General features: G+C 42.8%; 2 protein-coding genes across 2 annotated transcripts in view; one reads left to right on the forward strand and one right to left on the reverse strand.

Moving 5' to 3' along the window:
* Positions 1-7,298, reverse strand: part of LOC139574427 (alpha-1,3-mannosyl-glycoprotein 4-beta-N-acetylglucosaminyltransferase B) — a 178,337-nt gene extending 171,039 nt beyond the window's left edge. Inside the window, exon 1 of the mRNA XM_071398984.1 lies at positions 6,850-7,298. Coding sequence (XP_071255085.1) covers positions 6,850-6,946 — 97 coding nt within the window. The 5' untranslated portion in view covers positions 6,947-7,298. The remainder of the gene's footprint in view (positions 1-6,849) is intronic.
* Positions 7,299-12,095: 4,797 nt separating this feature from the next.
* LOC139574428 (sequestosome-1-like) lies at positions 12,096-17,180 on the forward strand. The gene is made up of 7 exons (XM_071398985.1): positions 12,096-12,407; positions 13,449-13,544; positions 14,845-15,176; positions 15,358-15,580; positions 15,703-15,905; positions 16,032-16,248; positions 16,455-17,180. Exons 1-7 carry the CDS (start codon positions 12,239-12,241, stop codon positions 16,607-16,609), a joined length of 1,395 nt encoding a protein of 464 aa, XP_071255086.1. The 5' UTR covers positions 12,096-12,238; the 3' UTR covers positions 16,610-17,180.
* The last annotated feature ends 9,292 nt before the right edge of the window (positions 17,181-26,472 follow it).

Raw genomic sequence — 26,472 nt, forward strand, 5'->3', positions numbered from 1 at the left:
TGTAAGGGCTATTTGACCAAGAAGGAGAGTGATGGCGTGCTACATCAGATGACCTAGCCTCCACAATCACCCGACCTCAACCCAATTAAGATGGTTTGGAATGAGTTGGACCGCAGAGTGAAGCAAAAGTGGCCAACAAGTGCTCAGCATACGTGGGAACTCCTTAAAGACTGCTGGAAAAGCATTCCAGGTGAAGCTGATCGAGAGAATGCCAAGAGTGTGTAAAGCTGTCATCAAGGCAAAGAGTGGCTACATTGAAGAATCTAAAATATATTTTGATTTGTTTAACACTTTTTTGGCTACTACATTATTCCATGTGTGTTATTTCATAGTTTTGATGTCTTCACTATTATTCTACAATGTAGAAAATAGTAAAAACAAAGAAAAACCTGTAAAAATCCCTGACTGGTTGCATCACTGCCTGGTATGGCAACGGTTCGGCCTCTGACCGCAAGGCATTACAGAGGATAGTGCGTACGGCCCAGTACATCACTGGGGCCAAGCTTCCTGCCATCCAGGACCTCCTATACTAGGCAGTGTCAGAGGTAGGCTCTAAAAATTGTCAAAGACTCCTGCCACCATAGTCATAGACTGTTGTCTCTGCTACCGCACGGCAAGCAGTACCGGAGCGCCAAGTCTAGGTCAAAAAGGCTTCTTAACAGCTTCTACCCCCAAGCCATAAGACCCCCCACCCCCTCTTTTCCGCTGCTGCTACTCTCTGGTTACCATCAATGCATAGTCACTGTAATTCTACTTACATGTACAGATTACCTCAACTAACCTGTGCCCCCGCACACTGACTCTGTACCGGTACCCCCTGTATATAGCCTCGCTACTGTTATTTTACGGCTGCTCTTTAACTATGTTATTTTTAACCTATCTATTTTTTTACTTAACACTTATTTTTCTTAAAACTGCATTGTTGGTTAAGGGCTTACAGTGAATGCTTACAGTAAGCATTCACTGTAAGGTCTACACCGGTTGTACTCGGCGCATGTGACAAATAACATTTGATTTGAATGAGTAGGTGTCCAAACTTTTGACTGGTACTGTATGTAAATTAATATTTTATTTTCAATAAATTAGCAAACATTTCTAAACATGTTTTCACTTTGTCATTATGGGGTATTGTGTGTAGACGGGAAAGAAAAAAACATGATTTAATAAATGTTTTATTTAGACTAACAAAAAAATGTGGAATACGTTAATGGACATGAACCTTTCTAAAGGCACTGTACTTTCCATTTACCCTGGTCGGAAATCTTTCTAAAGGCACTGTACTTTCCATTTACCCTGGTCGGAAATCTTTCTAGAGGCACTGTACTTTCCATTTACCCTGGTCGGAAATCTTTCTAAAGGCACTGTACTTTCCATTTACCCTGGTCGGAAATCTTTCTAAAGGCACTGTACTTTCCATTTACCCTGGTCGGAAATCTCCCCTTGATGCATTGACGAAAATAAGACAGTTTAGTGCAAAAATACACAAAGTAAACATGTGCTCAAATTAATAACAAAAAAACGTTCAATCAATACAGTATATTTTTTCCCACGGGTTGAGTCTGTTGTAGCCTAGACTTGCACAGGTTGTAGCACCAGCAAATATTTAATATGCACCATATTTAATATGCACCATTTAATATGCACCATAATCAATGCACAAAGGAAATGCTCAGTAAATTTAATCTTCAGATAAATACTCAGACAAAACATAAACCATTTCCTCTTACTTGATTCTCCCCCTCTTACTCTGCACTGCATGTAGTTTAAACACACTCATAGGGCATGCTTTTATGGCTAGCCTCATGACAACGGCCCCCAGCGTCAGACTCTCTCTCTGTGTGTGTGTGTGTGTGTGTGTGTGTATATAGGGCCACCCACCCATGCAAGGCCAGAGTTATTGTCAAGGTTACCACAGTTTGCATACACGTTAGGGGTTGGGGACATGGATGGCTGACACACACACACACACACACACACACACACACACACACACACACACACACACACACACACACACACACACACACACACACACACACACACACACACACACACACACACCTTTGGGCTGTTTGACAGGGGAAGCGCAACTGTGAGTGTGGCAAAACCAAAACCTGGACAATCTACCAAAGAGTAGAATTCACTCTAACCTGCTTCTAAGTCAATACAGTAAGATCTACAACTCACGGGAGAGCATTCTGCTTCCAAGTCAATACAGTAAGATCTACAACTCACGGGACAGCATTCTGCTTCCAAGTCAATACAGTAAGATCTACAACTCATGGGACAGCATTCTGCTTCCAAGTCAATACAGTAAGATCTACAACTCACGGGACAGCATTCTGCTTCCAAGTCAATACAGTAAGATCTACAACTCACGGGACAGCATTCTGCTTCCAAGTCAATACAGTAAGATCTACAACTCATGGGACAGCAATATTCACAGTCAAGCTACCGAGTGTGAATTTTAGCACGCTCACTAGAGGTAGTGGAACTAAATGAGGCGTGGACTGACATGAGGGTGATACTAGCCATTCAGTACACACACACACACACACACACACATTTTGTATACAGTTCCCTTCCCCTCCCTTGTCTGGCTCTCTGTGCCCTGCTGTGGGCAGGCTGTGGATTAGGGGCAGGGCAGGGGGCATGCTGGTTGTGCCAGCTGCTGCCAACTACATCCTTGCCAGCGTTGTCAGTAAATAATGCCACTTATGTGTGGTAAGCCAAAACACAGACAAAGTGTAAGACGTGTTTGTGATTGAGTGTGTAAGACCATTGCAGGTCGTTATGAAGGAGACACCGTATGCCAGAACCCACAAGATCAACCTTCACGTGACTCCTAGACTAGAGAACACAAAGCCTACCGCACCAGTATCTGTTCTCTCACCAAACATGCAACAGAAAATGCAGTTCTACCCTTTATTGTAAAGACCTGTGGTTGGTCTCCTTGGAGACCAGGTGGGAAGAGAACAGACCCTGTCATTAGTCACGTTTGGCAATAGTCATCCTCTCAACTTTGCATTATATTTTACCATTTACAACTCCTTCCCGACACGCATTTATTGAAACATTTAACTAGATGCTACCTGATCCATCATCCACTGATTTGCGTGTTCACCTTAACATCCCACACAAAAGAACAGTCTAGTTCTCCTCCACAACAGATGTTTTCTTCTCTCTTTTCATTCAATCATTATTTTTCTTCAAAGAACTTCTAACACATGAAACCACACTGAATACTTGAAAGATAGGATGCTGTATCAAAGGCATGTAAATGTTACTGATAAAGCATTTGTATTTGGAAGCTCGCTAACACACACACACACACACACACACACACACACACACACACACACACACACACACACACACACACACACACACACACACACACACACACACACACACACACACACACACACACACACACACACAGCTCTTTTGTCCCAGTATTGATGAAACTGACCAACATCCTTGGGTTACCCAGTTTCCCAAAAGAAGACCCCGGTCTCTCCCCGCTGGTGGTGTTTGTGTCCACACACACAGGCTCGTGTTTCCCCTCATATCTAGCCATGGTCTCGGTGTGGGACTTCTGAATGCAGTGGAGGACTATCAATGTTTCCTCAGACGTACAGAGCAACATGATACCTGCCCCTACGCATCCCACTGGAACGAGGGAGAGAAAGAGGAGAGGACAAAAGAACAAAGGATCAATCCAAAGTTCCTTTGCTCTCAGAATCACCACTCTTCTTTGTGTACTGAAGCGTGGACAAAGACAAGTATGAATATCCACAGAGGACACATTATGGGTGTAGTACAGCTTGGAAAACGACACTGACTAGCGAGCTACCTGATAAGACCAGTCTCTGTTTTCTACAACATTCTGTTTGGAGGCCACATTAGAATAGCCTATACAAAGCCACAACAAAAGCTCAATCAAAAGCGAAACAGAGCATGAGAGTGCAAAAAAAAGTCTACCAGGCAGCGAGCATGTGGTGTGTGGGGACATGAGGTCCCCACAAGAATAGTAAACAAACAAAAATTTGACCAACTGGGAACATTTTGTTGGTCCCCACAAGGTCGAATGCTATTTCTAGGTGGTTTAGGATTAAGGTTAGAATTAGTGTTAGGATTAGAATTACGTTACGGGTTAGGAGCTAGGGTTGGTTTTAGGGTTAAGGTACGGGTTAGGGAAAATAGGATTTTGAATGGGACTGAATTGTGTGTCCCCACAAGGTTAGCTGTACAAGACTGTGTGTTTGTGTGTGTGCGGTGGCCTATCAGTGACAAACCAACTTTCACATCTCCCAAGAGTCATTGTGCTCCAGGGAATTCCGTAGGCCAAGTCGCATCAGAGAGAAAGTCACTTTGAGGAACTAAACAGAGAATTAGTGTTTCAAAAAGAAAAAGCTTAAGATAAAGGTCTGTTCATGAGAATTCAGATGTACTGAATTAGTTTTGGGTTGTATAGAGAGAGAAACCCTGTGTCTTCATTTTCAGTTATTCTTCCACCCATTACATAATTTGTTCACTTACTCACTCACCTGCATTTGTGTATCAATAATCATAATCAATAATCATTTCTTATTCAATCCATTCATTAATTCCTGGGAAACATTGACTTATCTGACACTGTTGATATTAAATTGATATCTGACGAGTGGCAAGGTTCAGTGCAATGTTAATCGGCAAGCACAGATAGATTGAAACAGCCCTCAGCGGAATAAATGTATTAAACAAGCTTCTGAAATCATGTTTAGCTGTTTGCTTGACTGAATTAATTTGCCCAAGTGCCTGCTGGCTCGGAGGGGCGCATCGAGACACTTACTGACACACACAGCGGTGCAATCTCTCCCTGTTTTGCTCCCAAGTTAATTGCCATCAGTACAGGAGTCAATTTCAGTCACATACCCCAGTCAACAACACATGACAGTAGACAGGATGCACGAGACAGAAATATGGCTTTCCACAGGAAACCACGGTGATACTGAGGAGCATGATATCTTGTCAGGAAACAGGGGGGGGGCAGAGAGGAAGGGAGGAGACGCAGTTTCTCCACAATTAACTCAGAATATAAGGCATGTTAACAGTCTTAATAAGCTACACTGCACACACACCCTTCCCACTCCTTGCCTGCCCCTTGTAATCGAAGAGTTGTTGGGGAAGGTATGCCATTATTTTGATATGACACAGGGAATTTGTTGGAGTTGATTGATTTCAGAATGCATCTTTCATCACATTATAGTCTATGCTTCACTCTCTGTGCCCAACATATCCTCTCTGTAGCACAACCTAAACATAGCAATCAGGGAAGTGTAAAGACCCCCAGGATCAATTATCTAACTGTTATAATAGGACTGCTATTATTAGATAATAACTGGCAATTTGGGAACGTAAATGTGCAGTGTGTCTAGAAACATTCCCCAAAGCATGTGTTTGGCATGAAAACATTCATCTTTGTGTGCAGGGTTCTAACAGAATGAAAAATGTACCTGCATCCAGCTAGAGCTCTGGTGTAAACTACACACACCCAACACAGTGCAGGTGCACTTCCACTATGGTGCTAATGTTGTGTTAGCTCCTGAGAAGCATAATCTCAAGCTTTTTAAAGGGTTGATTCCATCGGAGTGAAACCAACTATAAATAGATATGAGTCATTACCCTATCAGGTTTCTCTGAAATGTGGCACCAACATCCAGGGAATTTTGCCACTGCACTATAACAGGGAAAAACGGCTGGATTTCAGATCTATCGTACTAATCTTATGGGAATTTGCCTCATGACATGTTTTCTTTTTTTCTTCAACATTTTTATAAGATATTATTCATCATTAGAAAAACAGATAATCATGACATCATACATTAAAGTTCCCAACAACATTGTTAGAGGCAGTGGCTTTCAAGTCCCTATTTAGTTGAACAGACTTTAACAACTTACTTCTATGCAGAGTTCGATGACTAATAATCGCTGAAGAGGAATACATACATAGTTGTGATTTTGTTTGTTATAGCCTCTCAGTGTAGAGAACATTTGGCAGGGACCAAAGGGGAGTGTGAGGCTGCCAACGCCATGGGGGGTCCATGAAAGACATGTGTGTGAACTGTCAATAACTATAACAGCCAGCACTTTGAGGGAACTATCAACCTAGGAAGGACACGTCCCCTTGCACAACAACTTCAAAGCTCTATAAAATGTACAAACCAAGGGGAAAAAATCCATCCATGCATGCACAATCCACAGCAACCTTGCAGGTTGCAGAGGTAGAATTTTGCAAGTTCAACCACCAGTCAATTGGATTCCAGAACGTTAGATGCTAAAGTGGCCGAATATTGCAAACCAAAGCTACACAGAAACATTGGATCAGCACGAATAATCTCCAGCTACGTTGTTTCAATCTTGATGCCTGAGATGCGCGTTTTGCGCAATCGGATTCATAATGTCAACGCTGTGTTTATACAGTGGAAAATATACCAAATATCACTCTGCAAGCACAGGCTGAGGAATATAAAAACGCTCGTCCTGGGGGCCTTTAGAATGATGTATTTATCAACATAACCTGCTCAATGTAAGCAAAAGCTGCAAGGAAAATGCGTGACAAAGGTAGAGAGTCTGACCGTACCACCCGGTGAAAACTCTATCCTATTCTTCACGGTCGAAGGATAACAACATGTCAATATCATACACCAACACCAGCAGTTTATTTCCAAACACAGAAACGCAAGTGAACGCCACACGATATCAGACCGATATTTTGTGTAGGCTCGGGTCTCCGATAGCAGACGAAATCTTCCAAATCGCCTCAACCCACCCCCGCAGCGAGGTGCGTTATAGCGGCTACCTTACCTTTGGAATTGCTGAATGCCGTGTACCAGGAGAGCGAAATGAGTCCGCATAGACCAAACAATACGACCGTTAGGAAGGTGCCATTTCGGAGCCTCATCTCCGGATCCCCGGGCTCATGTCCGAACCGAGTGCGGGGTATCTGGGCTCTCTCTGCTCGTTTGCGGTGCTTCCAGGAGATAAATGCCTCTTTACGCCTGGCAGTCGGAGCGGAGGACTGAGTTTGTTATTGCGCGGCGCTCTGCTCTCGGGTAGACTACTCAGTCGCACAAGCATGCAGTGAGCACCCCAGGAAGGTTTTCCAGAAAAGGAGGGATATTTTTTCTCTCTCTCCTCGAGTCAGAGCGGAGTGGTTAAAGAGATGCCATACAGTGTTGCGAGTGGGCGTTGGGAAATGTGAAAGGCAGCAGCTCCAGGTTGATGTTCATGTTCCGCTCATTTAATTTAATGACGTAGGCCTAAGTGCCCGAGGTAGCATACAAGTACTTCTTCATCCATTCGGCTGCTGAGCCTGGCATGCAAGTGGATCGCAAGTGCAGCACCAAGATGAAAGAATGAAATAGCCTCACTTGGCTGAAACATTTGACAGTGCTTTAAATTGAATTTTACTTCTACTATAACGTGGAAAGGCAAACCATGTGCCCAAATCCATATGGGTTATTTAGCCTACCTAGAAGCGGGCTTTCAATTAATCACTTTTTCGTTGAATAATAAACCCAATTCAAATTTGGGGTCCGAATGAGCAGTGCATTTCTCTCCACATCTGGCCGGAACACACCTGTTTTATAGGCTGCATTAATTAGCCAAATTAACAAACCATTGCGCAAACTGTTTACAAATGTCAGTCGCTCTGCAAACAAGCTGCAAACATACTCACTACTACTGTCGAACTGAAAAACAATTAACAAGTAGTCTATCTTACAAAAATTATATATATATACATATTTTTCAAACTATTTTTATTTATTTAACTAGGCAAGTCAGATGAGAACACATTCTTATTTTCAATGACGGCCTAGGAACAGTGGGTTAACTGCCTTGTTCAGTGGCAGAACGTCAGATGTTTACCATGTCAGCTTTCGGTTACTAGTCCAACGCTCTAACGCTAGGCTACCTGCCGCCCCTATCCAACAAGACACTTTCTTGTCAGTCAACATGCTTTTGTTTTGATAAATGGCCATAAAATAAATCATAATACAGGAATAATGTCAGCAAATGAAATTATGTCCATAGAGGTTATTCCAATGAAAATGGCCCCGTGTGGTTCAGTTGGTAGAGCGTGGAGTTTGCAACACCAATGTTGTGGTTGAGATTAACCCAGGGGACCAGTACGGAAAATGTATGCACTAACTACTACGTACTGTAAATCGCTCTGGATTAGAGCGTGTCCTAATTTAAAAAAATGTAAGTGACAGACAATACCATTATTAACATAAATAATTTCCCAGGAAAAGAAGGCAAAACTACAACAAGATGTGCAGGAACTTCTCAGCAATATCTTCCAATTTGAATAGGTCCCTGCCTTGCACCATGTAGTAGACTAGGCACATGGTTCGTGGAGAAATGCTATCACCTAGCGGTTGAAGAAAAACTTTACACATAGCTCATTTACTACTTTACGTGCGTCTTGGTTTTGACTAGACGGAATACATTTTTTGTCTGATTTGACTTTTCGTAGCAGCAGGTTTGGAGAATTTACACAGAAGTTTAGAGTAATTAACGTAGCAGGTTAGGAGAATCCCTTATAGCCATGACCTTGCGCCTTTTCCCTACCATTATTGCTAAAATGACAATTACTCATCATATCAATAAGGTAACCATGGGATAACCTTAAATTAGCCTATGAACATGGTCATTCAAGCCTTATGGCAACAATGATAGATTAATTGGACACAGAGTGACAACAATAATTTATAAAAGCACAACAAAAAATACATTCAGTCATAATCCAGAGACTTGATGGTTGAGATCCACGAATTATTATGACAACATAGTAATACGCCCAGAAACAAATTTGATCTAGTTTCTAAAACCCATCTGTTTCTAGAAGCATCGTGCGCGTTCTACGGATTACCAAACTCGCCCGGGGGAAAAAAATACTGTTTGATAAAGCGGTCATGGGACCTATGCGTCAGAATCAGGTGACGGAGCACCACTAAGAGGCAGTAAAGGAGGATGAGACGAAAAGTAAAGCTATTTCACACAGCTTTCATCAGACGCTTCACTTTGGTTGCATATTTTCTGATTAAGAATGCATCGAACATTGCCTAATGCAATGTGTCACCTCGAAGGTGTAATGATCAAATTTCATAATTTTTGTATAGGCTAGGCTACTGCACAATAATGAATAACAAACAAATAAAATAATGTGTAACCTAGATGATTTTGGTGGATATATTGAAAAGAATATTGGTAGATACAGTACCAGTCAAAAGTTTGGACACACCTACTCATTCAAGGGTTTTTCTTCATTTTTACTATTTTCTAAATTGTAAAATAATAAGTGTAGACATCAAAACTATGAAATTACACATATGGAATCATGTAGTAACCAAAAAAACTGTTAAACAAATCAAAAAATATTTGAGATTTTAGATTCTTCAAAGTAGCCACCGTTTGCCTTGATGACAGCTTTGCACACTCTTGTCATTCTCTCAACCAGCTTCATCTTGAAAGCTTTTCCAACAGTCTTGAAGGAGTTCCCACATATGCTGAGCACTTGTTGGCTACTTTTGCTTCACTCTGCGGTACAACTCATCTCAAACCATCTCAATTGGATTGAGGTCGGGTGATTGTGGAAGCCAGGTCATCTGATGCAGCACTCCATCACTCTCCTTGGTCAAATAGCCCTTATACAGCCTGAAGGTGTGTTGGGTCATTGTCATGTTGAAAAACAAATGATAGTCCCACTAAGCGCAAACCAGATGGGATGGCGTATCGCTGCAGAATGCTGTGGTAGCCATGCTGGTTAAGTGTGCCTTGAATGCAAAATAAATCACTGACAGTGCCACCAGCAAAGCACCACCACACCATCACATCTCCATGCTTCATGGTGGGAACAACACATGCGGAGATCATCTGTTCACCTACTCTACGTCTCACAAAGACATGGTGGATGGAACCAAAAATCTCAAATTTGGATTCAACAGACCAAAGGACAGATCCACCGGTCTAATGTCCATTGCTCATGTTTCTTGGCCCAAGCAATATTTTCTTCTTATTGGTGTCCTATAATAGTGGTGGTTTCTTTGCAGCAATTTGACCATGAATGCCTGATTCACGCAGTCTCCTCTGAATAGTTGATGTTGAGATGTGTATGTTACTTGAACTCTGTGAAGCATTTATTTGGGCTGCAATTTCTGAGGCTGGTAACTCTAATGAACTTATCCTCTGCAGCAGCGGTAACTCTGGCTCTTACTTTCCTGTTGCAGTCCTCGTGAGAGCCAGTTTCATCATACCACTTGATGGTTTTTGCGACAGCACTTGAAGAAACTTTCAAAGTTGTTGAAATTTTCCGAATTGACTGACCTTCATGTCTTAAAGTAATGATGGACTGTTGTCTGTCTTTGCTTATGTGAGCTGTTCTTGCAATAATATGGACTTAGTATTTTACCAAATAGGGCTATCCTTTATATACCACCCCTACCCTGTCACAACACAACTGATGGGCTCAAACGCATTAAGAAGGAAAGAAATTCCACAAATTAACTTTTAACAAGACACACCTGTTTATTGAAATGCATTCCAGGTGACTACCTCATGAAGCTGGTTAAGAGAATGCCAAGAGTGTGCAAAGCTGTCATCAAGGCAAAGGGTGTCTACTTTGAAGAATCTCAAATATAAAATATATTTTGATTCGCTTAAAACGTTTTTGGTTACTACATGATTCCATGTGTTATTTCATAGTTTTGATGTATTCACTATTATTCTACAATGTAGAAAATAGTTTTAAAAAATAAGAAAAACCCTTGAATGAGTAGGTGTGTTCAAACTTTTGACTGGTACTGTATATTGAAAAACAATAAATAAAGTGACCTATTATGAAACATATTGTTTCTCATGTCTTGTTTAAGGCCATGGAACCAACATGTTTCACTCATGATGACTGCAAGAATGCTTAGTCAAAGTAGACCAACAAGGCTAGGACACATAGTCTTTCGTTTACGTCTATCTGCACTAAAACAAGGTGCATGGTCATGTAGGTGTATTATGGACTTTGTATTAGCCTATACCCCTATAACATAGAATTCTGCTATACAGAAGTAGGTAACTCGTGAACTAATGGAATCTGTCTCTCTCACTACTATAGGCCTTGTGCTATTAAGACTATTAATAACATAGTAATAAAATAGATCGAGGCTATGAGGATTTTTTTGGACGAGAAAATCAGTAAAGCCCGTCTTCAAATATCATCACAGTCATCGAGGTCAATGCGTAATATTTTTATTTATTTAACTAGGCAAGTCAAGGTCAATGTTTGAAGTCACTGGAACAGTTCGAGCTAGTGTAGATCAACACTGATCTCACGCGGGGAATTCCGGTACGGAAAGTGCCTTGTCATACTTCGGCCTTCAACTTCATTCAACCTTTAGAGTCCCACCCATTTGTTTCAATTAGCTTGGAATCCTTTTGCGCACAACAACAGAAGGAGCAGAGCTTTGTCATTTAGTTAGTGCTATCCGGTGTCCTTGGGACATCCCTACCCTAAACCCAACCCTAACCTTAAATCGGGAATCAGCAGTAGAAACAATAACAAAGCGTTTTCCCTTCCCCTGTTTCGCTAATAAGCTTATGGATAGGGCTTGAGAAATGTAACCACTCACAAATTCATAGACAGAGCTTTGGATGCAATGACTGACCATCCATGATATCAAAAGCATAGCCTCAAAACATGGTTAAAACGATGTAGTTTTTGTTTACGTTTAATTTGTTTAAAACCAGTTTATTTGGGGTTCTGATGGGGACGGTTGAACTAAGCCATTTATAAGTTATATTTTTCAAAATCAATGTGTACATATAATTAATTTATAAGTCAAAAACTGGATGGAGCAATTTATGATTACCCATTTAATTCCTACCCTTACAGTAACCCTTACATTTCTACTTTAATGGAGTGTATGGACGTCCCAATGAAACAGAATACCACGTACCTTCGCCATTTAGAAACGGTGGACTTCCCCATGAAGCAGCTCCAAGCCCTCGTGATTGGCTAGACAGCTGCATAAATACTACACGTGACAACGATATAAGGTTCATAAACGGAACTGTACCCAGAAAAGCACGACGCACTGACAGCGATCGAGTTTGCAGTGGAGCGGGCCTTCAACATTTTAACTGCGCAACAAATATTTCGGAGCGAGTATAGGGCTGTAATTGTTGAAAAGACTCAACCATGTCTATGACCGTCAAAGCCTATCTCCTTGGGAAGGAGGACGCGCCGAAAGAAATTCGTCGCATTGCTGTCGACCAAGATGTTTCAACGAGTTTTGAGTATCTGAAAAAAAAGGTTGAGGATGTTTTCTCAACCCTGCGAAATGTCACCTACCAAATGTATTACAAAGGTAAGCCTATACTAGTGAACCATTATAGGAATCTATTGTAGTGTCTTCGATTGCGTTTAGTATGTTGTCATATCTTAATATTGGTGTTTGGCTGTAATCTTCCATAATATTGTTCGCCGCGCGCAGCGCAGTGCGCACTGGACAAACTAGACTACAGCTAAATGTCGAAGCATAGAACAGCGTGTCAAAATTGCAATAAATTCAGCCATCTGCCGATCAAAATAGAGCTCAACAAGACAATTTGTCTATGTACCATATTGCACTATATAAATCTGATAGAGTTGGTACAGAGCGTTTTTACAGGCCTACATTTAACATTGCATTTCATGCTGAATGTCAGAGAAATTGAGTGAGCAGGCCCCGTTTCATTTGTCATTCATGCAATGTGGCAAATTTAAGTCAGTTACCAACTAAAGTCTTCATTCTTCAACAGGCAAAGGTTGTTATACTACATTTATCTCAACTAGCCCTGCCTAAACACCTGGCAGTTCATAGTGGACAAAACATCCATTCATGGGAAACAGTGAAGGGGGCATTTTTTTTATGCCAGTGTTTAGGCTTTTAGGATTGCTAAGTGGGGTCTCTTGCCGTAACTTAGCAACATCGTTTTTCCCCCTCCTGGGTTAATACCAACTGTATTAGAGCTCTACTCCCAATAAGCCTCCTCAACCCAAGGGAATCAGAGGTGACCTTATTTCATACAGTAATAATCTTGACTGGTACCACATCACAACATTTACGTTTTCCATATTGGGCATCAGGGTTGGGGTCAATTAAATTCCAACAGTCAAACCAGGTAGTGAATTATACTATTCAATTTAAATAGGGCATAAAAAAATAAAAAAAATGACTTGGAAAATGACAACCCTGTTGGTCTTAGCACAACACCTTTTGTATGAACAATATTCCCTAAACTAACCATTGTTCTTCAAATAAAAAAGCTAGTGAGGATAAGCTGTGGACAGATGTCCTTGTGAACTCTGGCAGCTATTATGTAATTATCTGGGTGAGATGTGACATCTTTGTTTATTTTCTACCCAGATGAAGACGGTGACATGATCGCCTTCTCCACTGATGATGAGCTCATCATGGGCCTCACCTGCATCAAGGACTACACCTTCCGCCTCTTCATCAAGGGTGAGTCTTTTGTGATCAAATCTAATAGATAAAAAATGAATAGAATTGTTACTAATGTGTAATGTATTAAGTCATCATTACTAGAATAACTTAGCATTCTCATTGTTACTGACACATTTTAGTTCATAAGTACACCTGCTAGACTCATTGCTGACAGGTGTATAAAATTGAGCACATTCATGCAATCTCCATAGAAAAACAATGGCAGGAGAATGACCATACTGAATAGCTCAGTGACTCAATGTGGCACTGTCATAGGATGCCACCTTTCCAACAAGTCAGTTCATCAAATATCTGCCCTGCAAGAGCTGCACCGGTCAACTAAGTGGTGTTATTGTGTGGTGTTATTGTGAAGTGGAAATGTCTAGGAGCCACAAGGCTCAGCAGCGAAGTGGTACGCCACACAAGCTCACAGAACAGGACCACTGAGTGCTGAAGCGCATTAAAAAACAGTCTGTCCTCTGTTGCAACACACTGCCGAGTTCCAAACTGCCTCTGGTAGCAATGTCAGCACAATAACTGTTCGTCGGGAGCTTCATTAAATGGGTTTTCAAGGCCGAGCAGCCGCATACAAGCCTAAGATCACCATGCGCGATGCCAAGCGTCGACTGGAGTGGTGTAAAGCTCGCCGCCATTGGACTCTGGAGCAGTAGAATTTGTTCTCTGGAGTGATGAATCACCCTTCACTATCTGACAGATGAATCTTGGTTTGGCAGATGCCAGGAGAACACTACCTGCCCGACTGCATAATGCCAACTGTAAAGTTTGGTGGAGGAGAAATAATGGGCTGTCTATTTTTCATGGTTCAGGCTAGGCACCTTGGCTCCAGTGAAGGGAAATGTTAACGCTACAGCATATAATGACATTCTAGATTCTGTGCTTCCAACTTTGTGCAACAGTTTGGGGAAGGCCCTTTCCTGTTTCAGCATGTGTGGAAGAACTTGAATGGCCTGCACAGAGCTCTGACCTCAACCCCATCAAACATCTTTGGGATAAATTGGAACACTGACTTCGAGCCAGGCCTAATCACCCAACAGCAGTGCCCGACCTCACTAATGCTCGTGGCTGAATGGAAGCAAGTCCCCGCAGCAATGTTCCAATATGTAGTGCAGGGATCCTCAACTAGATTCAGCCATGAGATGATTTTGTTTTCTTGAGCGGATGGCCGGGGGACCGGAACATTATAACATAATTGGGGGGGGGGGGCAACTTCATATTAATGGCTATGATTTTGGAATGAGATGTTCGAGCAGGTGTCTACATACCTTTGGTCATGTAGTGAACTTTCTTTTCTTTACAGAGAAGAAGGAGCATAGGCGTGAATTCCCTGCTTTTGCCTTCCCCGGTGGTGTCCCCCCTTTTGCCTTCCCCCCTCCCCCTGGAACACCTCATATGGGACCTCCCCCACCTCACGGTTCCCACGGCCACCATGGTCATGGCCACCACGGTCACGGGCCCCCCATGGTGCACCCCAATGTGACCTGTGACGAATGTGAGGGCTCAGTGGCGGGGACCCGCTTCAAGTGCACCGTGTGCCCTGACTATGACCTGTGCTCCACGTGCCAAGCCAAGGGGCTTCACAAGGAGCACGTCCTCCTGCCCATCTGGCACCCCTTCAACAATGCATTTGAGGTGAGACCCATATGTTGTCATGTGTTTATGCCTTTTTTTTCTAAGTGGATATACTTGCAGATATATGCATATCTGAGCAATTTAAAACCCCATTTAAATATTTTTTTTAGTCCAGGAACAAAAGGGGGCGTATGTGTGGTTGGGGAGAAATGGCCACTATAGTTGTTGTTGTTCTACTCAGTGGTTCCCTCGTGGGAAGTGGATGAGGAAGATGAGACACTGCACGTGGGGTCAGGCCCAAAACCAGGCCCAGCCTGGTCCCTCTGGGTCCCAGCCAAGCCAGGCAGCCGCAGGGGACAGACAGCCCTCTGATGCCTCATCTGCTGCCTCCCAGCAGTCCCAAGCCAATATGGATTACCTGAAGAACATTGGAGAAGGGGTGGCAGCCATGCTTAGCCCACTGGGTAAGACCAAGAGAAAATCTCCATATAATAATTTCATTATCATCAATCCATTATTTGAAATGTACTGACCACTCTACATTTAAATACACTGAAATTGCTTACTTACACTATCTTGCCTGCAGGTATCGATGTGGATATTGATGTGGAGCTGGAGGCAAAGAGGACCAAGGTGATGACCCCCAATCTGACCCCACCTGGGTCAGGAGGCCCCCCCAGTGCTAGGAGCAATAACGGGACGGGGGGGTCCAAGGGAGATGGGACTAAAGACGGGGACATGGAGGTGGACGGGCTTAGCAGCCTAGGAAGCGCGAGTGATTTAGCTACGGTATGATGCACACAAGAAAAGTTTAATTAAACATTGTGACTTAAATCACAAGTAATGGTGAAGAATAAAATACATTGGCCTCTGAGATGGTATGAATTGTTGAACTCTATGTATCTTTCTGTGTAGGGTGGTAAAGATGCAGGGGGCAGTGGTGACGATGAGTGGACCCACCTGACCTCCAAGGAGGTGGATCCCTCTACAGGGGAGCTCCAGTCTCTCAGGGTAGGCGAGGAGGGCTCTCTGGAAGCCCCAGGGTCCCCTACTGTCCCCCAGGGTCCCTCACAGGAACCACAGAAGTCCCTCACTCTCGCTGAGGCCGCAGCCTACCCCCACCTTCCTCAAGGTAAGATGGAGGATATGAGTTATCTTAACTATCACAAGTAGCCGTTGCTGTGGTGATATCCTTATCCTCACTACTAGTAGTGACTTCAGTCAATGGTAGTTATATCCCCATTTAGTCGTAGGCATCATGGTTACTATGATATCCCTGATTACTAGTAGAATTGCCTACGCCAGAGACTGACCCTCCACTGTGTCCCGTCTCTCTAGATGCCGACCCACGCCTGGTGGAGTCCCTGTCCCAGATGCTGGCCATGGGCTTCACAGATGAGGGGGGCTGGCTCACCCGCCTCCTCCACACTAAGGACTGTGACGTCGGGGCCGCCCTGGACACCATCCACTACTCCAAACCCGCCAAGAAGTAACGGGGCCCCAACACAGTACCCTGAGGGACACCTACATCCCCCTATGATAGCCACTTCACCAATACTGCCTTCTCTTCCGTCCCTCTCATTCACACCTCTGGCACTTGCAGTTACTCACACAATAAATCTATTAGATCTGAAAATAATTATTGCGATTTTAAATGTTATGGTTGTACTGACATTGAAGTACAGTATAAAGGGTTTACTAGTCAATATTTATCCAAATGGAAATTGATATTTCTATAACCTTTGTTAAACTCTTTTCAATGGGATGTCATTTAACTGAAAGTGTGAGTTAACATACATGGGTTCATGTTAAATTGGATTGATAAAAACAGTTAAGATTAACTAACATATATAATTTCAGTGTTCACTCAATAGCAAGTATTATCTATTGAGTTTGATTAATCAAGTAACTGTTCTAACACGTATCATGTAGAGTTAATACCAGAAGTAATACATGTTCATTACCAGTGTCAACAGAATAAGGTGAAAGGTGTGAATAATGATTGTCTAACATTGAAAACATTTCTCCCCTTTCAAAACCAAATAAAATACTTCTGCAAAGAAACGGTGTCATGCTCCTACTGTCTCATTAAATGTATTGCCAACATTAAGGTTACAAATAATAGTTTGACAAAATCTAGGGATTAAGTAGTTGTGTCAGTGAAATAATTCATAAGCAGAAACCATTATCAAATTTCAAGCAATTGAGTTTGAGAACTGTATAAAATGACAACATTCAGTGTTTACAGAAGAATACTAGGCCACTTAGTATTTAGATGCACTCAGCATCTACTGAAAAAGGAGCAACCATTACATGATTTTTCAAAGTCGTCATCCGTGTAGAACATGTAGAGGGCAGTGCTTGGTGTGCGGGGGCTGATGACAGACAGGTGCTTTGCTCTCAGGTAAGGCCATATAGGCGGGACCTCCACAATGAGTGATAGTGAACCGATCACTAAGGTAACTGAGCTAAACGACTACCGCCCCGTAGCACTCACTCCCGTCATCATGAAGTGCTTTGAGAGACTAGTCAAGGACCATATCACCTTCACCCTACCTGACACCCTAGACCCACTCCAATTTGCTTACCGACCCAATAGGTCCACACACGACGCAACCACACTGCCCTAACCCATCTGGCCAAGAGGAATACCTATGTGAGAATGCTGTTCATCGACTAGAGCTCAGCATTTAACGCCATAGTACCCTCCAAACTCGTCATCAAGCTCGAGACCCTGGGTCTCGACCCCGCCCTGTGCAACTGGGTCCTGGACTTCCTGACGGGCCGCCCCCAGGTGGTGAGGGTAGGTAACAACATCTCCACCCCGCTGATCCTCAACACTGGGGCCCCACAAGGGTGCGTTCTGAGCACTCTCCTGTACTCCCTGTTCACCCACGACTGCGTGGCCATGCACGCCTCCAACTCAATCATCAAGTTTGCAGACGACACTACAGTGGTAGGCTTGATTACCAACAACGACGAGACGGCCTACAGGGAGGAGGTGAGGGCCCTCGGAGTGTGGTGTCAGGAAAATAATCTCACACTCAACGTCAACAAAGGAGATGATTGTGGACTTCAGGAAACAGCAGAGGGAGCACCCCCCTATCCACATCGATGGGACAGTAGTGGAGAAGGTGGAAAGTTTTAAGTTCCTCGGTGTACACATCACAGACAAACTGAATTGGTCCACCCACACAGACAGCGTTGTGAAGAAGGCGCTGCTTCAACCTCAGGAGGCTGAAGAAATTCGGCTTGTCACCAAAGGCACTCACAAACTTCTACAGATGCACAATCGAGAGCATCCTGTCGGGCTGTATCACCGCCTGGTACGGCAACTGCTCCGCCCACAACCGTAAGGCTCTCCAGAGGGTAGTGAGGTATGCACAACGCATCACCGGGGGCAAACTACCTGCCCTCCAGGACACCTACACCACCCGTTTGTCACAGGAAGGCCATAAAGATCATCAAGGACAACAACCACCCGAGCCACTGCCTGTTCACCCCGCTATCATCCAGAAGGCGAGGTCAGTACAGGTGCATCAAAGCAGGGACCGAGAGACTGAAAAACAGCTTCTATCTCAAGGCCATCAGACTGTTAAACAGCCACCACTAACATTTAATGTATCACTAGCCACTTTAAACAATGCCACTTAATATAATGTTTACATACCCTACATTACTCATCTCATATGTATATGTATATACTGTACTGTATATCATCCACTGCATCTTGCCATCTTTATGTAACACATGTATCACTAGCCACTTTAAACTATGCCACTTTATGTTTACATACCCTACATTACTCATCTCATATGTATAGACTGTACACTATACCATCTACTGCATCTTGCCTATGCCGTTCTGTACCATCACTCATTCATATATCTTTATGTACATATTCTTTATCCCTTTACACTTGTGTGTATAAGGTAGTAGTTGTGGAATTGTTAGGTTAGATTACTTGTTGGTTATTACTGCATTGTCGGAACTAGAAGCACAAGCATTTCACTACACTCGCATTAACATCTGCTAACCATGTGTATGTGACAAATAAAATTTGATTTGATTTGAAATGTCTTCCCTATGCTCTTCCCCAGAAAACCACAACCTCCACCAATATGGAAATACCACCACAGCCTGGTTGTCCTATAGGGGCCTTCATATGGTCCTTGAGCATCACATTGGAAACGTGCATTGCATCACTCCAGTTGGTCTCCTCTTCCTCAGGAGGGGCAGAAGTTAGGATCTGGGCCCATTTGGAGGTCTGTGTGACTGCAGTACCCCAGGATCAAGAAGGTTGCAGTTACAGTAGGGGGTTTGCTGTAAGCTGGGACTGGTGGTCTGCAGGGAGCTGACGGATTGGGAGACCATTCTACAGGGGCAAATGAGCTGGGGTGTCTGAGTTAGCTTTGGTAAATACAAACCAGAGAAAGCATATTCGTTTTGTACATACTGTAGCACATACAAGATAGACATGGCTTATGTATGAATTAGCATTAGCTGCTTACCTTCGCCGACTTGTGTAGGAGGCATGCTGCCCTCTTCTCCACCGGGATATACACTCTCCCCATAGAATGTTCATTTCTCTACCATAAGCCGCCTCAAACGTCATTTTAGAGAATTTGGCAGTACGTCCAACCGGCCTCACAACCGCAGACCACATGTAACCTCGCCAGCCCAGGACCTCCACACCCGTCTTCTTCAACTGAGGGATCGTCTGAGACCAGCCCCCCAGACAGCTGATGAAAATTGTCTGTAATAAAGCCCTTTTGTGGGAAAAAAAAAAACATTCTGATTGGCTGGGCCATGCCCTCCCAGGCCCATCCATGGCTGCGCCCCTGCCCAGTGATGTGAAATCCATAGATTAGGCCTTAGTTTATATAAGAAAATCAGTCAATTGAAATAAATTAACTCAGTAAAATCATTGAAATTGTTACATGCTGCGTTTATATTTTTGTTCTGTATAATTCGCTTGGCATGAGTCATGAGCTGTGTTCGAATACTCATTCTAACCGTACTATTTGTGATGTGAATTGAGAATATAGTATGCATATTGGTCATAGTATGGATATAGTTAGTATGCCAAAAGTTCCCGCCCGGATGTCGTAATAAATTCGCCAAAAAGTGAAGTATACACGCAGAGGACACTATTTCCGTACTTTAGGGCCCATAATGTAATTCTTCAGGAAATGGGCGTGGCTTCACATAGGCTTCAGATTTTAAGAAAATGGTGGAAAATATGCAGCCGAAGTACAAAGAGAGAGGATACAAATTCCGTATGACAAAATGTTAAGAAAATGTTGAGCAACGTAATAAAGTAATGACTTTTCAAATAAGTTACCTTACATGTTATGTTGGCTGATAATTTGTTAGCTACGGTGCCCTTACAAACCGCATAGCATATCATTACAGCAGTACCAGTACGTTGTTAGCTACCTACCTAAAGTCAGTTGACTACTTATACATAAAACTTGCCAGTATATTACCTATAGACTAACTAACTACCCATCGTTTATTGACTTGATTATTCCCGTAATTCTTAGCTAAATAGTATAGTCGTTGTGCGTTCTCAATCGACATTCTGGCACTTTCGTAAATTCGCTCTGGCTATCTACTCCGATTTCAGAGCACTCTCCTATAAGTGTACCAGAGCACAGAATAATGAATTTACGAGCGCTCAACACCAGTTGAATATGGGCGGTGTCAGCAAACGTTGGCAAAAAAGCGTAATTCAATTGTTGCCAGCAAAGTCGCCAACGCTCTGGATAACATGAAAACCACCTAACCAGCTCTGCTAGTGGAGTAAAATGGTCAAGAGTGGTCTCATTTGTGCCTGGAAGTAGCTAGCAAGCTAGCCAACATCAGATTGGGTGCTTGACTGCCGTTGTAAGACCAGCACTCTCAAATCAATCCTACTCCTTGGCCTGAGCATCCAGTGTGCGCTCCGAGAGCAAAACACTCTGAATTTACAAACGGACATTGCTGTGAATTTACAAGCTCACTCTGGCACTTCAGGTTGAATTTAAGAACCCACCCGAAGTGGTAAAATGTGTAACTAGTAATTTGTTATGCTGACTAGGTTGCAAGAGGTTGCATAGCAACAGCATCAACTTCCGGTAGATTTTCAAAGAGCTAGTATGCTCAATCAACTGAAAGGATACTGTTCGTTTACAGTATACTAAAATGAACTAATAGTATAATACATACTCTTTAAGTATGTAGTATACAGTATGTTAGTATGGGTATTCAAACACAGCTATGGACATAACTGACATTTCTGTTGCCTTGGAGATGGTTTCTGTCTGTGTAAACATTCTCCTCCTCTTCCTCAACCTCTTCTCTGCATGGATTTACTCCTGAGACTCCCATTAGCCTCTTCTGCCTACAGGAATACAGTCATTTTGAACTGTAAATGTTTTCTTATGGCTACTGTAACGGATGGGAAATGGCTAGCTAGTTAGGGGTGGTGCGCGCTAATGGCCTTTCAATCGGTGACATCACTTGCTCTGAGACCTTGCTCTGCAAGGGCCGTGGCTTTTGTGGAGCGATGGGTAACGATGCTTCGTGGGTGATTGTTGTTGAGGTGTGCAGAGGGTCCCTGGTTCGCGAGGGGACGGACTAAAGTTAAACTGTTACACTACTACCCTAAACTAAGCATGGGAATGCAAGACAAGTTCAGGCCTAGCGCTATAATCCTTTGTGCTCGACAGCCTGTGCCTACATTCAATTGACTGTGACGTGTCAAAAACATGCGTTTGTTGAACAATAACAATGGTGTGAACTCACATTCTGGTCATTACACTCCTGAGCTTTGTCAACCAGCTCTTACTGCGCCACTTCCACGTCCTCCCTAGCACAAATAATAAACAGAGACATAGCATACAGCGATATCATCTTGGCAAACATTTTTCGCCGCACCTGGAAATTAAACTAGGGAAGACACTGACACATACAGGTCACGTGTCTCCAAGTCTTCTGACATATTTCCTTCCAACACTTCTATAACAGAAGAGCATTCTCTCTCCGCCTGGCATTGAGCTTCTGAACATGATGTCTACAATCTACTCCAGAGCTACGTCCAAACTCCTGAAAAGGTTACACAAAACAAATGTTTTTACAAATAATTTACAACATGTTTGCCAACTGTGTGGTCTGAATAAATCATTAGCTAGCTGGTTTACCTTGATGACCGACTGCTTTTCCCCAGAGCTTGCCAGCCTAAGCTTGCATTTGTTTTGCTCATTTTAACCCGAAATCAATGGAGCAAATGTTTACACATGCAACGCATACAAGCTAGCTAGTAGCAACTTGAAAACTTTTGTTACCTGTTGCACTTGGTAGGTTTGGCATAAACAGCATCTTAGGACATTACATTCCTGAACCATGTTCTTTGTTTTAGTTGTAGTAGTTAAAAACGACAAGCTTGAGATGCTGTTATTTTCCCGGGAATGTTTTTCAAAACTGTCGAAAGAGGAAGTTGTTCAATTTAAAGTCATTACAGCCCATATACATCTGTTCTTATTCATTTTCAATGGAAGGGAAGCAGAGTGGCGGCGCAAACGTGGCGTGGGAGGTTATGGAAATGTTTAGCATCTCCAATAGTGTGCAACTGAGTGGTTCCCATTATGAATTTGATGCTCAGAAACCCAATGCAATAGTGTCCAACTGCAGCCCACAATTCCAGGTGTTCCTGCATGTGGGCATCCCATTTGGATCCTGCATTGGTTCCTTCATGAACCCCACCCACACACCTTCTATTAGCCAATAACAACGCATTGAATAACAGATTTACTGCATGGAACAACAGATAGTCCAAAACAAAATCAAAAGGATGTTTCTTCTGAAGTGTCAGATAAGAAAGATCAGGGAAAAAATATATATTTCTTTTTGCATGTATTTATCCCCTTATTTTAGGCACTAAACTATCGCTATATATACTTCCATTAAAAACATTCGGAAGGTACTGGTACCAGTTGAGTCTTGTGAGGCTAAACGGAGAACACCATTGAGTTTGTGAGCGTCTCAGCTTTCAATAGATTGGTCATAGTTTGTAGGCTAAACCGTTTGGACGCTACAGACGTTTTCGTGAGTACACCAATTTTCGGGATGTCTCATGGTCTGACAAACATTGCTCTATCTCTTCCACCACAGATGTGGAAGGGCGATATCGGCGGATGTGGTAATTGAGACGCAGCCCATGCAAAAAAACACATCTCTAGTTTAAACAGACAGATTTTGATGGGGATTTCTACAATTATTTTAATTCGATTTCTGCAGGGGTATGACCATTGTAGTCCAAGGGTTAAACATTATTAAGAAACACAGTATGGGTTTTTACTGCTACTCTGCCCACCCCTAAAGTAGACACGCCCCCTTTCTCTGGAAATGACAAGGATGCAATTGCAGCCCGCAATTCGGGGTGGTCCTACATGTGGGCACAAGCGTTTGTGTAAGTTTATCGATCGCTCGACAAAACAATAAGTACACCTAGCATCAGGTAACTTGGTCACAAAAATCAGAAAAGCAATCAAATTAATCGTTTACCTTTGATGATCTTCGGATGTTTTCACTCACGAGACTCCCAGTTAGACAACAAATGTTCCTTTTGTTCCATAAAGATATTTTTTATATCCAAATACCTCCGTTAGTTTGATGCTTTATGCCCAGGAATCCACCGGAAAGAGCGCTTGCGACAACGCCAACAAAAAACCCAAATTATATCCATAATGTCCACAGAAACATGTCAAACGTTTTTTATAATCCATCTTCAGGGTGTTTTTCAAATATCTATTCGATAATATATCAACCGGGACAGTTGGCTTTTCACTAGGACAGGGAGGAACAATGGCCGCCTTTCTCTGTTACGCAGAACTCACTCTGAGAGCCCCCACCTATCCACTTACGCAATGTGCCCTTTTACGCTCATTCTTCAAAATAAAAGCCTGAAACTATGTCTAAAGGCTGTTGACACCTTAGGGAAGCCATAGAAAAAGAGGTCTGGTTGATATCCCTTTAAAATGGGCAATAGGGATGCATAGGAACAGAGAGGTTTCAAATACAGGGTCACTTCCTGATTGGATTTTCCCCAGGTTTTAGCCTGCAATATCAGTTCTGTTTAACTCAGACAAAAAATTTACAGTTTTGGAAACTTCAGAGTGTTTTCTATCCTAATCTGACACTTATATGCATATTCTAGTTTCGGGGGCTGAGAAATAGGCAGTTTCAAATGGGTACGTTTTTTAGCCAGAAATGAAAATGTCGCCCCCTAGTCTTAAGAAGTTTTAAGTGTGCCTTGAATTCTAAATAAATCACGGACAGTGTCACCAGAAAAGCACCCCCACACCATAATACCTCCTCCATGCTTTACGGTGAGAAATACACATGCGGAGATCATCCAGTCATCCACACCGCGTCTCACAAAGACACAGTGGTTGGAACCAAAAATCTCAAATTTGGACTCCAGACCAATGGACACATTTCCACATGTCTAATGTCCATTGCTCGTGTTTCTTGGCCCAAGCAAGTCTCTTCTTCTTAAATGGTGTCCTTTAGTAGAGGTTTCTGTGCAGCAATTTGACCATGAAGGCCTGATTCACAGTCTCCTCTGAACAGTTGATATGTGTCTGTTACTTGAACTCCGAAGCAGTTATTTGGGCTGCAATATCTGAGCCTGGTAACTCTAATGAACTTATCCTCTGCAGCAGAGGTAACTCTGGGTCTTCCATTCCTGTGGCGGTCCTTATGAGAGCCAGTTTCATCATACCGCTTGATGGTTTTTGCGACTGCACCAGAAGAAACTTTCAAAGTTGTTGAAACTTTCCAGATTTAATTATTTGTAAAGTAATGATGTCTTTTCTCTTTGCTTATTTGAGCTGTTCTTTCCATTCTTCTGTATACCACCCCTACCTTGACACAACTGATTGGCTCAAACGCAATTAAGAAGGAAAGAAATTCCACAAATTAACTTTTAAGAAGACACACCTGTTAATTGAAATGCATTCCAGGTGACTACCTCATGAAGCTGGTTGAGAGAATGCCAAGAGTGTGCAAAGCTGTCATCAAAGCAAAGGGTGGCTATTTGAAGAATCTGAAATATAAAATATATTTTAATTTGTTTAACACTTTTCTGCTTACCACATGATTCCATGTGTTATTTCATAGTTTTGATGTCTTCATTATTATTCTACAATGTCGAAAATAGTAAAATAAAGAAAAACCTTTGAATGAGTAGGCATTCAAAAACATTTGAATGGTAGTGTACATGTAATGACTTTAATGTACATTGTCATGTGCGGAATGCAGCCTACTATCAGTGTAGAAAGCCTGAAGTTATTTCTGAACATTGTAGACCTGTTGCATGTAGAATCGTGAGAGTTGTTCGATAATAATACTGTCTAGATTAGGACTAGTCTACCATACTAAAATTTAATTGAAGTTCAGACATTTTCAGAGCAGGAATCATCAGTTTAATTATTGATACTTGAATAGCCAACGTAAGACATGTGGGCCAGCATGTTTGAACCTCCTTTTCATGATAGGCCTAGGGCTACATAAAACGTAATACGTCACAACCGCAGATCACGTGTAACCACGCCAGCCCAGGACTGCCACACCCGGCTTCTTCACCTGCGGGATTGTCTGAGACCAGCCATTCAGACAGCTGATGAAACTGTGGGTTTGCACAACTAAAGAGTTTCTGCAAAAACTGTCAGAAACGGTCTAAGGGAAGCTCATCTCCGTGCTCGTCGTCCTCACCAGGGTCTTGTTAGGATGCCGAACTGCAGTTAGTGGGCAAATGGTCACCTTCGATGAATCCCGGTTTCAACTGTACCGGGCAGATGGCAGACAGCGTGTATGGCGTTGTGTAGGCAAGCGGTTTGCCGATGTCATTGTTGTGAACAGAGTGCCCCATGGTGGTGGTATGACAGATTTTTACCTTGTCAGCTCGGGGATTCGATCTAGCAACCTTTCGGTTACTGGCCCAATGCTCTAACCACTAGGCTACCTGCCACCACAGCTAGTACTTGGATGCACAGCCTTTAGCCAAGATAACTGATAACGTTATAGCCATCAATGAGCTTGCTGCACCTTTCTTCTGGCAATTTGCCGCACTTTTCAGCAGCAAACTGCTCTAATTCTTCAATACTTGAGGGGTGCCCTCCACCAACTGCTGTTTTTTAACCCCCCTTTTTTCCTCTCTAATTTCATGATATCCAATTGCGATCCAATTATGTTCTTGTCTCATCGCTGCAACTGCCCAATGGGCTCGGGAGAAGTGAAGGTCAAGTCATGGGTACTCCCAAACATGAACCGCCAAACTGCGCTTTATAACAACCGCCCGCTTAACCCGGAA

The sequence above is a fragment of the Salvelinus alpinus genome, chromosome 4 (genome assembly GCF_045679555.1).
Source record: "Salvelinus alpinus chromosome 4, SLU_Salpinus.1, whole genome shotgun sequence".
Taxonomy (NCBI): Eukaryota; Metazoa; Chordata; class Actinopteri; order Salmoniformes; family Salmonidae; genus Salvelinus; species Salvelinus alpinus.